At 34.5% G+C, this 12,083-nt stretch overlaps 1 protein-coding gene across 1 annotated transcript; it reads right to left on the reverse strand.

Moving 5' to 3' along the window:
• Nucleotides 1–116: 116 nt before the first annotated feature.
• Nucleotides 117–10,152, reverse strand: Got1 (Glutamate oxaloacetate transaminase 1). The gene is made up of 7 exons (XM_064057376.1): nt 9,814–10,152; nt 9,576–9,757; nt 1,395–1,503; nt 977–1,345; nt 617–925; nt 431–561; nt 117–222 (listed from the first exon to the last, which is right to left on the reverse strand). The coding sequence occupies exons 1-7, from the start codon at nt 9,920–9,922 to the stop codon at nt 184–186; spliced, it is 1,248 nt and encodes a 415-aa protein (XP_063913446.1). The 5' UTR covers nt 9,923–10,152; the 3' UTR covers nt 117–183.
• Between the last annotated feature and the right edge of the window lie 1,931 nt (nt 10,153–12,083).

Below are 12,083 nucleotides of genomic sequence, written 5' to 3' on the forward strand. Positions count from 1 at the left end.
CTAAAGCAATTAAACTACTGTCATTTGACTCCGTGAGCTGAAAACCAGTGGCGGCACGACAACGGTAATAATGAGGTTTTTTAACATAAATTATAACACAAAATAAAAAAACAAACTAAAACCACACCTTTATTGTTTTGTTTTTTTTTTTCTAATAAAGAGCAAATCTTCTCTTGGCTTGTATCACAGTTTGTGCCCCAAAGTCACACCATGGTCGCCACACTGAAAAAGATTCGGGTTTAAAAAAAACCATCAAACATTAGCCAGCAGGATATAATACCACAACTATAATATCTACATCACAATACACTCGTTCTATTGCATTTTTTATCACACTTTTTTGAGAAATGCTTAGAAAACGCTGTATAAAATTTGATTAAATAGAGTTTCAGCAGTTTCAACTAAAATAAATAACAAATATCTACTTTACATTTGTTACAGTTTCGTATATAGCCTTTGCCACGTATTCCACATTTGTTGGGGTGACTCCACACATACTGATGCGGCCTGAGCGAAGCATATAAATGTGGTGTTTTTCAATCATATGCAAAGATTGTTTTTCTAAAATAAAAACAAAAATAAAAACTCACACCACACTAATCACAAAACTATTTACCGTTAAGTCCGGTATAGGAAAACATTCCAATCTGTGACGTAATGTGGCTCCAGTCTCCAGGAGTGCTCAACCTCTCCAACTCAGCCCTCAAAGCCTTCCTCATTTCAATTATTCTAGAAGACATAGCCTTTATACACTCTTTCCATTGTGCATAAAGCGCGGGATCATTCAAAACGTGTGTCACTATCCTAGCACCATGGCTAGGCGGATTTGAGTACATCGCTCTGATCAACAAAGTCACCTGTGACTTCACTTTAGGAATCACCTCCGTGTTTTTAGTAACAAAAGTCAAGTTACCCACACGTTCGTCTACAAAATTTTGATTGGTGCTTAGCAACACGTGACTTCACGCCTACTTACTGTACAACCCAAAGTTCTTGGCAAACGACTGCGCACAGAGCAGCTCAAACCCTCTAGACACAAAATAACGAACGGCCCAGGCGTCCTTCTCCAAGTCTCCAGAGGCAAAACCTTGGTAGGCCGAATCGAAAAATGGAAACAGTTTTTTTTGTTCCATGACGTCGGCGATTTTGGTCCATTGTTCCTGAGTGGGGTCGCATCCGGTGGGATTGTGGGCGCATGCGTGTAAAATGATTACAGAGTTTTCAGGTGCGTTGTTCAGGTCTTCGAGGAAGCCGTCAAGGTCGAGACCTCGGGCACTTGGTGACCAGTATCTGTATTCTTTGGCTTCTTTAAAACCGGCGTTGTTGAACACAGATCTGTGGTTTTCTGGAATGAGGGGGTTATTTTTGGATTGGTGGAAGTGAGAGTGAGTTACCCCATGTCGGTATTGAGAAGTAGAAGGTTTGGTAGCCTAGGGTTCTGGCGAGAAATTCTGCGCCTACTCGAAGGCAACCGGTTCCTGAGAGGCACTGAACTCCGAATGCCTGGAAAGTGGATAAATTAGAAAGTTTGAAACGGACATATTAAAGTTCCATCTTATACGGGTGGTTTCTAAATAAAATAGTTCTTACTAAATACATCACATTAATTATATAAATTAATGGCTTGCGAAATATTTTAAAGTAAAGTGATAATTACAGTGGAAATATTTAAAAGAAAAACACTAATGACACGATTCAGCAGGCAAAAGAACGTCGGGATGGTCCATTTAAGAGTTCAAGAGGAAGAAACTGCCCTCTCCATAACATAGATACCACGCCACTGGTTAAACCCTAAATGGCAGATTAAAGTAATTTAGTAACTTTGACATTTGTAATTTAGGGACTTTGACTCTTGGGGCAAAATTAAATTCTGTTAGTTATTTTAATTTTATCAAGATTTTCGAAACACTAGAGAAAACTAAAAGTTGGCAGCCCTATCCCCTAAAGCACAGACCTAAAGTGATCAAAAACGACTTATAACCCCTAGAAAACACATAGTATCGTCACCGTAGAGCAAACCTGGCGGAAACTTAGCAAAAACAAAAAGTATTGACACCATTTGACAGACCGCGAAATTTAAAATGGTTTTATGTTGGATTTAAAGAGTTTGTAGTTTATATACAAAATTTGGATTGTTAATTTAAATAAAATTCAAAAAATGTGTTGACTAGACAAATATTAATTAAATATAATCAATAAAATCTTATTTAATAATTATTAGTTATATTAATTGACTTTAAACAAGAATAACGTGCACGCTAAGACCACGTGACCATAACGCGTTGTCAACCCTCTGCTGACAAAAACTGGTTCCAAACTAGGGGAATTTTTTGCGTTACCAACTGCATTTACTCCACTCGTACAACAATGGATGACGGTACTAGGTATTTCTAGGAGCTATATTGATACCCAAGACCATGGAGTTATTTCTTCTAAATGGATCCCATTTGGCGATTCGGTAATTACGTCATTTGCCAAAATCAACCTTATCTTAGCACGTGCTAGCCCCGCCCACCAAACTTCTCTTTTTTTAGAGGGTATGTCATTTGCCAAAATCGGTCTTATTTTAGCAGGTACTAGTAGCTGCCAAGATAAGACTGACTTTAGCAAATGAGATACCCTCTAAGAAAAGAGAGGGCGGGTGGGCGGGGCTAGTACCTGCTAAGATAAGAGTGATTTTGACTAATCAGATCCCTCTAAGGAAAGACAGGGCGGGTGGGGGTAATAGTATACATCACTTACATAGCTGAAACCTTTTTTATATTTTTGATAACCAGTAAGTGCTTATGTTTGACAATGGCAGCTGAAGTTACTAGTGCCTTTTTTTAAGTAGATTTACTTTCAAATAAAAATTTCTAAGTACATATGTACTAATTATATTAAAACGTGAGCTATTGTGTTTAATTATTGTTGCATTCAAATTTATTATTGTTTGACTTTTTTTAATTGTTTATTTGCATTTCTAGTGCCTTTTTAATTTGAAACTTTCCCGCCCGCGCTGCCTTCCGACCTATTGATAACACTTACCGCTAGAAAAAATTAAATATATGCATTATTATTTGTTGTATGTATTTATAATGGCATAACGGAATTAATTATGTGTCAAGTATGTCAATCATGACATGCGATAAATTTAGGTTATGTTTTGGATACATTTTGCAAATAAAAGATGTCAACAATCTGTCAATCGTGACAGCTGACAACCGGAAATTTTAGAAAACATCATGATTCCAATTTTAACTAAAAATCCAAGATTGCCAACGATCACACGATACTATTTTATTAAAAAAAAAACTTTATAAAATGGAAAATGAGTAAATCAGGTTCCCACAGATCAATGAAAGTCAATGGAAATAAGACATTTACTGTCATTTGTCTAGTTTTTTGACTAAAATAGTACCATATGGACCTTATTTCAAATTCTTGCCCCACAAATTACAGTTTTAAATGTTGAGTTGGAGATTTTGGGGAATCAAATGAAAAACATGGTAATATTTATCCGCACTCAACTTTAAGTTGACAACAATGAATCTTTCAAATTAAGAAACTCATTCGATTGGTGGATCGTTTCCAGATGCGATACAGTTAACTACTTACTGTCCAATAATTACTGTCTAGCTAAACAAATGAGTTTTGTAGTTTTGTTAACAATAAATAGCAAACCAAGGAGTTATGCTGGAATTTATTTATTAAAATGTACCAAACTAATCTAAATTATTGTCTAAATTGCACTTATTTAAATTGCGGACCAATATTACAGTCCTTTTTCACTTGATTGGTACTACTGAATCGGCGGCCATCTTAATCGTGCAAAAGAACTACAGAATTCCACTTTGGCAACGTTAATTTACCCGTTTAACTTCATTTAGAAGACATGGAACTAATTTAACACTTCTGTAGAATATTCAGGACACGAAATTTACTGAAAACAAATAAATGAAGTCCAAAAACAATTTTGGGTTAACTAAGGTTGGTACAAACAAAAATATTGCACTGTACTAAACACTTGGCGCCAACAGTTGGCAGCACTTTCGTTGACAGATATTGAAAACAAAACCTGTTGTCTTTCCGACTGATAACCTTATTAACATTATGAATTCTAACAACCAATAAAAATACCATTCTGAAAATGTAGAGAAAAGCCTTTAAAATCTGTGTTTGTTGAATCATTAATAATATTTGCTTTTTTTAATCAGCATTTTATTATATACAATATCGTTAAATTTGTTTAATTCTAGTTTGTTTTTTGTTGAAGGTATTACAGTTTCGGCCACAAAATCTTAGGCAGTTCTGTCATTCCAGTGACATAAGCTCTAAAACAGGCTTTACGTAGTTATAACCTCAAAAATGCCATGTTTGTCATTTTGACGTAGACTGGAATGTGGATGATGACGTATGTCAAAATTTATATGACGTATACAGGGTGTCTCAGAAATAAGTACATTAATTTTAACCAGTAACAGAACTCGTGAAACGGAACAACTTTTTTATCTAGCATTTTTTCGAAAACTCAAGTCGAATTTCGAATTTTCCCACCCATATAGTCACGAGCCGTCTATGTTCACCTTAAATAATAACTTAAATAATAGCAACACTACAACAATGAAGAAGGTACCGTAGCAACCGTTTTGACACTGACAATCATTTTTATGTCAATGTTTTTATTAAACGTTGTCTCTTTAAAGTTTGTTTGGCACACATTTCTAATTTATAGACGAAATGTGTTGAAATGGCTTTGTTTTCAAATCTGGAATGCACCGATATCGTTTTAACGTACGGTGAAGCTCGGGGAAACGGCACTCGCGCCCAACGAATTTTTTCAGAAAACCTCCCAAATCGTCTGCCAAATGTGCGCAGTTTTAAGAACGTTGCAGCATTTTCGAGAGTACGGATCTTTTAAACCGGCACCTCAGGATCGGGGTAAGTTACGTAGTAATAGAATTGCTAATATTGAAGAGGCTGTTTTGAAGAGTGTCGAAGCTCGACCGGGCACTAGCACGTATCACTGTCTAGTGTGATGTATCGGAGAGTAGTATTTGGAGGATACTCAGACAACAAATGTACCCCTTTCAGGACCAGAAAGTTCAGTTATTGAAACTAACAGACTTACCACGTAGACAAAACTTTTGTGAGTGGGTTAATAGAAAAATAAACGAACAAGCAAATTTTGTATCGCTTATTATACCATCAACTCGGTTACACGAGGGAAGGTGTTCAACACCCACATTTGGGCCGATGAAATTCCGTACGCCATTAGGGAGCAGGATTTTCAATTTCTCTCTAATAAATGTTTGTCACATTGACAAGATTAGGAAAAGACGTATCCTAGTAACTGTTTTTGACCATAAATTATTAATTATAATAATTATTAGTGTCCATGGGTGACTGAGGATCCATGGGCGGGTAACCTTAATTGGGGTATAACTTTAACAATTTTTAAATTGATAATTAAAAAGTTCTTGACAAAACTCTACTAAAAAAAGTTGTTGAGTTCAATGAGCTCTATAACTGATTAAAATTAATGTACTTATTTCTGAGACACCCTGTATATGTCAAAATTTATTTTTTAAGGTGTCAATAATCATTGTCATAATGATGACAATAAAGCATAGAGTACAGTGTTTTTTTTTTTTTTAATGACAGAAAAACACTGCCCAAAATTTTCTGGCCGAAACTGTACCAGAGAACATACAGAAGCGTCATAGTTTAGGACTCCTAGATTTATGTTGGCAGCAGTCTTTATTTCTAACTAGGAAATGACCCTTTTCCTGTAAGATCGTAAAACTTTCGTAGTGACTTTCCGTGCGCACGCATCTTCAAAACCACGTTGGAAATAGTATCCGGCACTCCGGCAGCAGAGCAAATGCCTGTGACAACAAACCGCTTTGACAGAATGCAACCGGAAACACATGCGTAACCTGTCGCTCATTGGTTAATTTTAACTTGGCGCTCCAAAAATCTGACTTCGCCTGCGCGATGTTGTCTCACTCTGTATCACTGGAATTTATATAATCTCTACTCACTTTGCTTACAGGAAAAGGGTCAATAAAATTAACTACCCGCCCTGTCTCAATTGTGATGATTTTTTTATTGGTCGTGAACCAAAGGGGCGGAGCTTAACTGCAAAATACTTCTTTCTTTTCAAGAAATTAAAAACATGTTTTTGAGTACCGTGTTCTTCAAAGAATACTATGTATATTAAGACAAAACGGCAAAATATAAACCCCGCCCACCCACCCTGTCTCAATTGTGATGATTTTTTTATTCTTAGAAACTTGAAACACGTTTAATATGGTAAATTTTTGTAAGGAAATATGGATTTTGCAATAATTAGGCTCCGCCCCTAGGTCTGCCAACGAATGAAAACTTCAGTACTATTAGATTAAGGCAGGTATGGGTGGAGTCTAATTTTTGGCTTTAATCTTTTCTTAATATACTTAGTATTCTTTGAATAACACGATAGTCGAAAACATGTCTTACATGGTAATTTCTTGTAGAAAAGTAATAAAGATTTTGCAATTAAGCCCCGCCCCTCGATTTGACAACGAATGAAAAATTCATCACAATTGAGATGGGGGCCTAATCTTTGGCTTTATTTTTCTTAATATACATAGTATTCTTTGAACAACACGATACTCAAAAACATAAGAAATAAGGATTTTGAAGTTAAGCTCCGCCCTCTTGGCTCACGATGAATAAAAAAGAACAAATGTCATAATATTGTTAACGACTCGTTTTATTTTCGACAAATTGACACTAGATTTACCGAAATATTACATGCTGCTTACTATTTCTTTCACTTTAATTCAGGTCACACGAATTACTCTTGGCCACAGCAACAAGGTTTTTATTAGCATCGACTATTTAAACTTGGCGCTTGCGTTTGGCGGCTGAGGACTTGAATGTTAATAAGGATGATTTTGCCAAATCAGCCTGTATGTCGCATCTATATTAATCTATGGTATTACTCAGTATTGCTTTTTACTTTACTAAACACTCATATCCTCCATCTTTATTGCTTATAAAGCATTTTTAATGTTTTCTTACTTCTCATATCTTTCATCATATTCAACTTAAAGTGATTTTTTTTTAATAAACGGAACGGTGAAAGGCAGACAATTTAAAAGTTTTAGCATTTTCTTAAATTTAATCACCCTTACTGACACGCAGATCTTGGCCATTCTGACACTTAGAACGTCAAGAATGATGTTTGATTAGTAGTTTAGGTATTTTTTGCATTTAGGGCTCTGAATATACGGAATCAGAGATTACTATTATTGATTAAAGCAAATTTTTAGGTTGGCATTTCTGAATTATTGGCAGCAATGTTAGCATGTCACTGCCAATTTTGACTAGAGCGCGCCTAAAAACCAATGAGAAATAGGCAGCTATTAAAATGGTGCCCAAACTTTGAATTTGATACGAGGTATGTCATCAAAAACTTACAAATCTATTGCCAACCTGGCAAAAAAATCACAAGCAATATTCACTGATTTTATATTTTTATGACCTATAACTTGTCACATTTTCATTTGTCATTTAAATAAACAACATTTTACGTATACAGTTTTTTTTTTTTTAAGAAGGAACCGTTGAAGCAGATCGCCACTAAATTCAGCGAATCACAGCGTTCCATTCTGTACCACATGATTAGTCTGGTTCACAATAGCGAAAGTCTTTCACTATTCACTGTATTTTACGTTAAATATATACGGCCGCGGCCAGAAAATCTTGGCCGTTATTTTCCTGTCATTTTGAAATTTTTTTATGTAGTCCATGCTTTATTGTCACTTTGATATTTGAAGTTTAAAAGATTTGTCAGATTTGTCACGTCGCATCCAGTGTTAGCATGCCTGCAACGTCAAACATGACAAAACTAAAAAATAAGGTTACAATACTTAAAGGTGTTTCACATTTTGTGACAAAGGAATGACACTGACGTCCAAAGTTTTCTTGCCGCGACTGTATTTTGGCAACCAATGGTACCGCGTGATCAGAAATGACCGAGTCTGTTGGCAGTAATTTTTAAACAAAAATGTGAACTTTTATTGCCTTTATGTTGGCGGAAATTATTGTGTGACAAATATTATGTTAATCGTGACATGCAATAAATTTGGGTTATGTTTTGGATATATTTTGCAAATCAAAAATGTCAACAATCTGTCAATCTTGACAGTTGTCAACCGGAAATTATAGAAAATATCATGATACCAATTTTAACTACGAATCCAGGATTGCCAATAGACTCAGCCATTTCTGATCACGTCGTACTTATTGTGCCGCTTATGTTTGTGTTTAAAAGTACAATTACTCTTTCAACGAAATTAATTTCTCTCCGACTTAAAACAGATCGTAACTATCATTAAGTAATAATCAACTTAAATCCTCACTGCGACAAACTGCACCACTTTTCATCTACAATCTCTTGAAATACGGTAAAATACAATTTTTTTGTATTGTTGGCTCATAAATAATAGTGACTTTCATGCTTTTACTTAGTTTTTATAACTTTAAATAAATTGCTTTCATGCTGTCATCTATTTCCTTCTTCTTCTTCTTCTTCAAAAAAGGGTAGGTTGTGATTCCGACAACTACACTGGAAAGTTGTACTAGTAGTAATTTAGGGATTTTATAAAATCAGTGAACTCAGCGCCATCTTGTTTCGCTTACCCACAGCGCAGTCATTCAATGACTTTTGCAAACTGCATTTTTTATGTCATAAATCACAGCCCACTGCAAGTCAGAAAACTAAATAATTGCAAGTTAGTTTGGCAAACCTTGAAATTTAATGTTAAAAAATATGTTGGCAACACAAACGCGGATTGACAGCTGGGGTCAAATAACTGTCAAACTATCAAATAGTTGTAATGCCAACATCAATATTTTTAAAATAAATTTCACTAGATTATGGCACTATTAACATCTCAAATAAAATTTTGGAAAATTTAAAATTTGTAGTTAAGAATAATTATGCGATATAAACAATTATAAAATTTAACTTTGATCATTAAAAAATACAAAAATGTTTATTTAATACACTGCATATCCTCCTTACGTTCCAATGCAATCATTCGTTTCATGTATGACAAACCTACAAAATATATCCAAAAATAAATCACAACGTTAATACTACCTCAACAAGTTGTGTACAAAATGCCAAATATTTTGCAACAGAGATAGAAAATATCCACATAGATAATTACCTAACACCATAATCTTTCAATTACAAATTAAAAAAAGCACTGACTATCAATGTCTTATCTGATAAGATTACTCAACAATCAATTCACTTGTTTCTAAGCCTCGTTGACCGATTTTAAATCACTTGATAACACAATCCAAACCCCGGTTTGACAACAAAAAAAACACGTATCACATGATTACAGCATGCAAAAAATTCATTCATAAAATCATAAACCTTCACTCACACAATACACAAAAAAATTGCAGCTGACCCAAATTCATCACCATTAAACACACCACTTTCTAAAATGTCGTTATTGAGGACAATTAAATCAACCATAAACTCAAAAGGGAAATACCAATTATCTCTCAAAATAAAACCCATTACGAACCCTATTTTCCTGAATGGCTGGGCTATCCGACCCCAGCAGCATCGTAGTGGCGGCATTACTAAAGGCCTCCAACCCCAAAACGGGCAAATACTCTTTATTAAGCTTTTCATCAGCTGCTAGGCTCTTTTCCGCCGCTCGAACCACTGGTAAAACCCAAGGTTGGCCCTCATTAGTACGATAAGCTATAAAAGTGCAAACTTTACGAACACAACCACGCAAAACTCCACATTTAACTTACCCCCAACCCCTAGGCTGACTTTGTTTGGGAAGGTGTCTGCGGCAAATTGTTGGTTTAGGGCGAAGACCTCGATTGGGGGGCCTTGCTCAACTTTGGCGAATCTTGACATGTTTGCAGCTGCGAGTTTTTCGGAGTAATACTGATAGTTTGAAGAGTATTTATTTTAAAGTTGATTGAGATAACCTTTTTGACCTAGATGGGGGCTTCAAGGGCACGGTATGTTGTCTTGCGCAAAGGAATTTGAACTATTTCCTGAAATATGAAAACACATTTGAACTACGGAATGTTGATTTGCGCTACTGTTTACGTAAATACGTCGTTTTTAAAGTGTAATGAGGCTTAATGGTTAGATAAAACGATAATGAAAGGATTTAAAACTTCCAGATAAGATTGTTTCACATGTATTGTTTAAAAGTTTTTGATAATCTTTTCGTTTACGTCAGAGGGATACTCCCTAGACTACAAACCACCCGAGATATATCCAAGAACTGTATAAAACCAAAAGTAACCAAACAATGGTTTAAAAATCTAATACAGAAGTACTCAAACACGTCAGCAAAAGTTCAGTGTTTTATTATTAACATGATTCATGATTGTTAACAAATAATAAGTATACACACATAATACCAAACGAAATTTATAAATACATGTTTTAATTATGCGTTTTTTAAACAAAGCAAGATGATTCGAGAAACTAAACAAACCAGTCATTTTTCATGTATTTAGATCTTAGATCAAGACTTTTTATTCAGAATAAGATTATATTGAGTGAAAATACGCATTTTTGTAGCCTTTTTTTGTAGAGTTTTTTTAGTCGTTGTTTCAAGACTTTTTTTGTCTTTTTCTCTCTTTTTTTTAGACGAGTTTTTTTTCTGTTTTTTCACTTGTTTGAAGCCTTTTTGTGTGGCCTTTCTTTGTAGATTTTTTGGTCGTTTTTTATTCCCTTTTTTGAACGCTTTCTCTTTCACATTTTTTAGTAACCTTTATTACTTTTTGTCGCTTTTTGATATCATTTTTTCTTATAATTGTTTATCGCCTTTTTCACCTTTCTTTTTAATTTTTTCTGACTTTTTTTTGTTGCTGTTGCTTTCGACGTTTTTTCTTCTTTATTTTTTGTTGTTTTTTGCATTTTTTTAGTTTTTATGTCACTGGTTGTTACATTTTTTATTGCATTTTATCTCTTTTTCAGTAGATTTTTTGGCACACTAATGTCACCTTTTTTTTACGTTCTATGATTCTTTTTTCATCTTTTTTCCTCATTTATTTATCTAAGTTGCTTCAATAGCACTTTTTTGTAACATTTTTTGGTGGTTTGTTGTAGTTTTTTTTTTGGCGCGTGCCTTTTTCTTAACCATTTTTTTGTAGTCTTTTGTATTATTTTTTTAAAACATATTTTGTCATTATTTTTTGTTGTATTTTTTGCTTTCTTTGTCACTTTTTTTACTTTTATTTTTGCAGTATCATATTTTATCGTCTTTTTTTCGTTGTCGTTTCTTGTAGCAGGTTTTGGTGACCTTTTTTGTCCTACATTTTTTTCTTTTTTTTTGGTCTGTTTTTGTCGTCTTTTTGGCCTTTTCTACACATTTCTTATCATTTTTTTCTTGTCACTTTTTATCGTTTTGAATCGCCTTTTTTATTACATTTTGATCACTTATACAGGGTGTCTGGAAAATGGCGAATTAACTCTTTGGTACGTTATGTACGGGGGTTTCGGGAGTCCCAAAAAAATAACACAAAAAATCTTTGTGATGTAGATTAGAAAAAAAAAGTGATTTTATCAAAGTGAAATTGGCAACCCTGAAATTCATCTTTTATTTTTTTAGGATAATAAATAACCAGTAGTCATTAATCGTTGTACATTGTTATTAATGTCAAACTGTTATTTTTCATTAATAAATAAACCAGAAAAAGAAACATTTTATCAATTACAAACAAAAATAAAACCAACAAAAGGTTGGTGCGTGGGCGGGTCGTAGTATCTGCCAGGATAAGACTGATTTTGGATCAGTCTTAACTTAGCAGGTACTAGCCCCGCCCACCCACCCTCTCTTTTCTTAGAGGGTATCTCATTAGCCAAAATTAGTCTTATTTTGGATGTAACTAGCTCCGCCCACCCACCCTCTGTTTTCTAAGAGGGTATGTCATTCAAATCAGTTTTATCTTAGTAGCTACTAGTTAGGGTAAGACTGATTTTGGCAAATGACATACCCTCTAACAAAATAGAGGTACTAGCCCCGCCCACCGGCCGTCTATTTTCTTAGAAGATATCG

Source organism: Zophobas morio, unplaced genomic scaffold (genome assembly GCF_036711695.1).
Source record: "Zophobas morio isolate AGI-343-1 ecotype UQ-CSIRO unplaced genomic scaffold, CSIRO_AGI_Zmor_V1 ptg000017l, whole genome shotgun sequence".
Classification (NCBI taxonomy): domain Eukaryota; kingdom Metazoa; phylum Arthropoda; class Insecta; order Coleoptera; family Tenebrionidae; genus Zophobas; species Zophobas morio.

Coding starts and splice junctions, on each gene's coding strand:
- Got1 (XM_064057376.1), bottom strand. CDS start 9,922: ATGTCAAGATTCGCCAAAGTTGAGCAAGGCCCCCCAATCGAGGTCTTC. Junction 9,758..9,813: donor AGTCAGCCTAGGGGTTGGGG/GTAAGTTAAATG, acceptor GCACTTTTATAG/CTTATCGTACTAATGAGGGC. Junction 1,504..9,575: donor CAGCCATTCAGGAAAATAGG/GTTCGTAATGGG, acceptor TCCACTTTCCAG/GCATTCGGAGTTCAGTGCCT.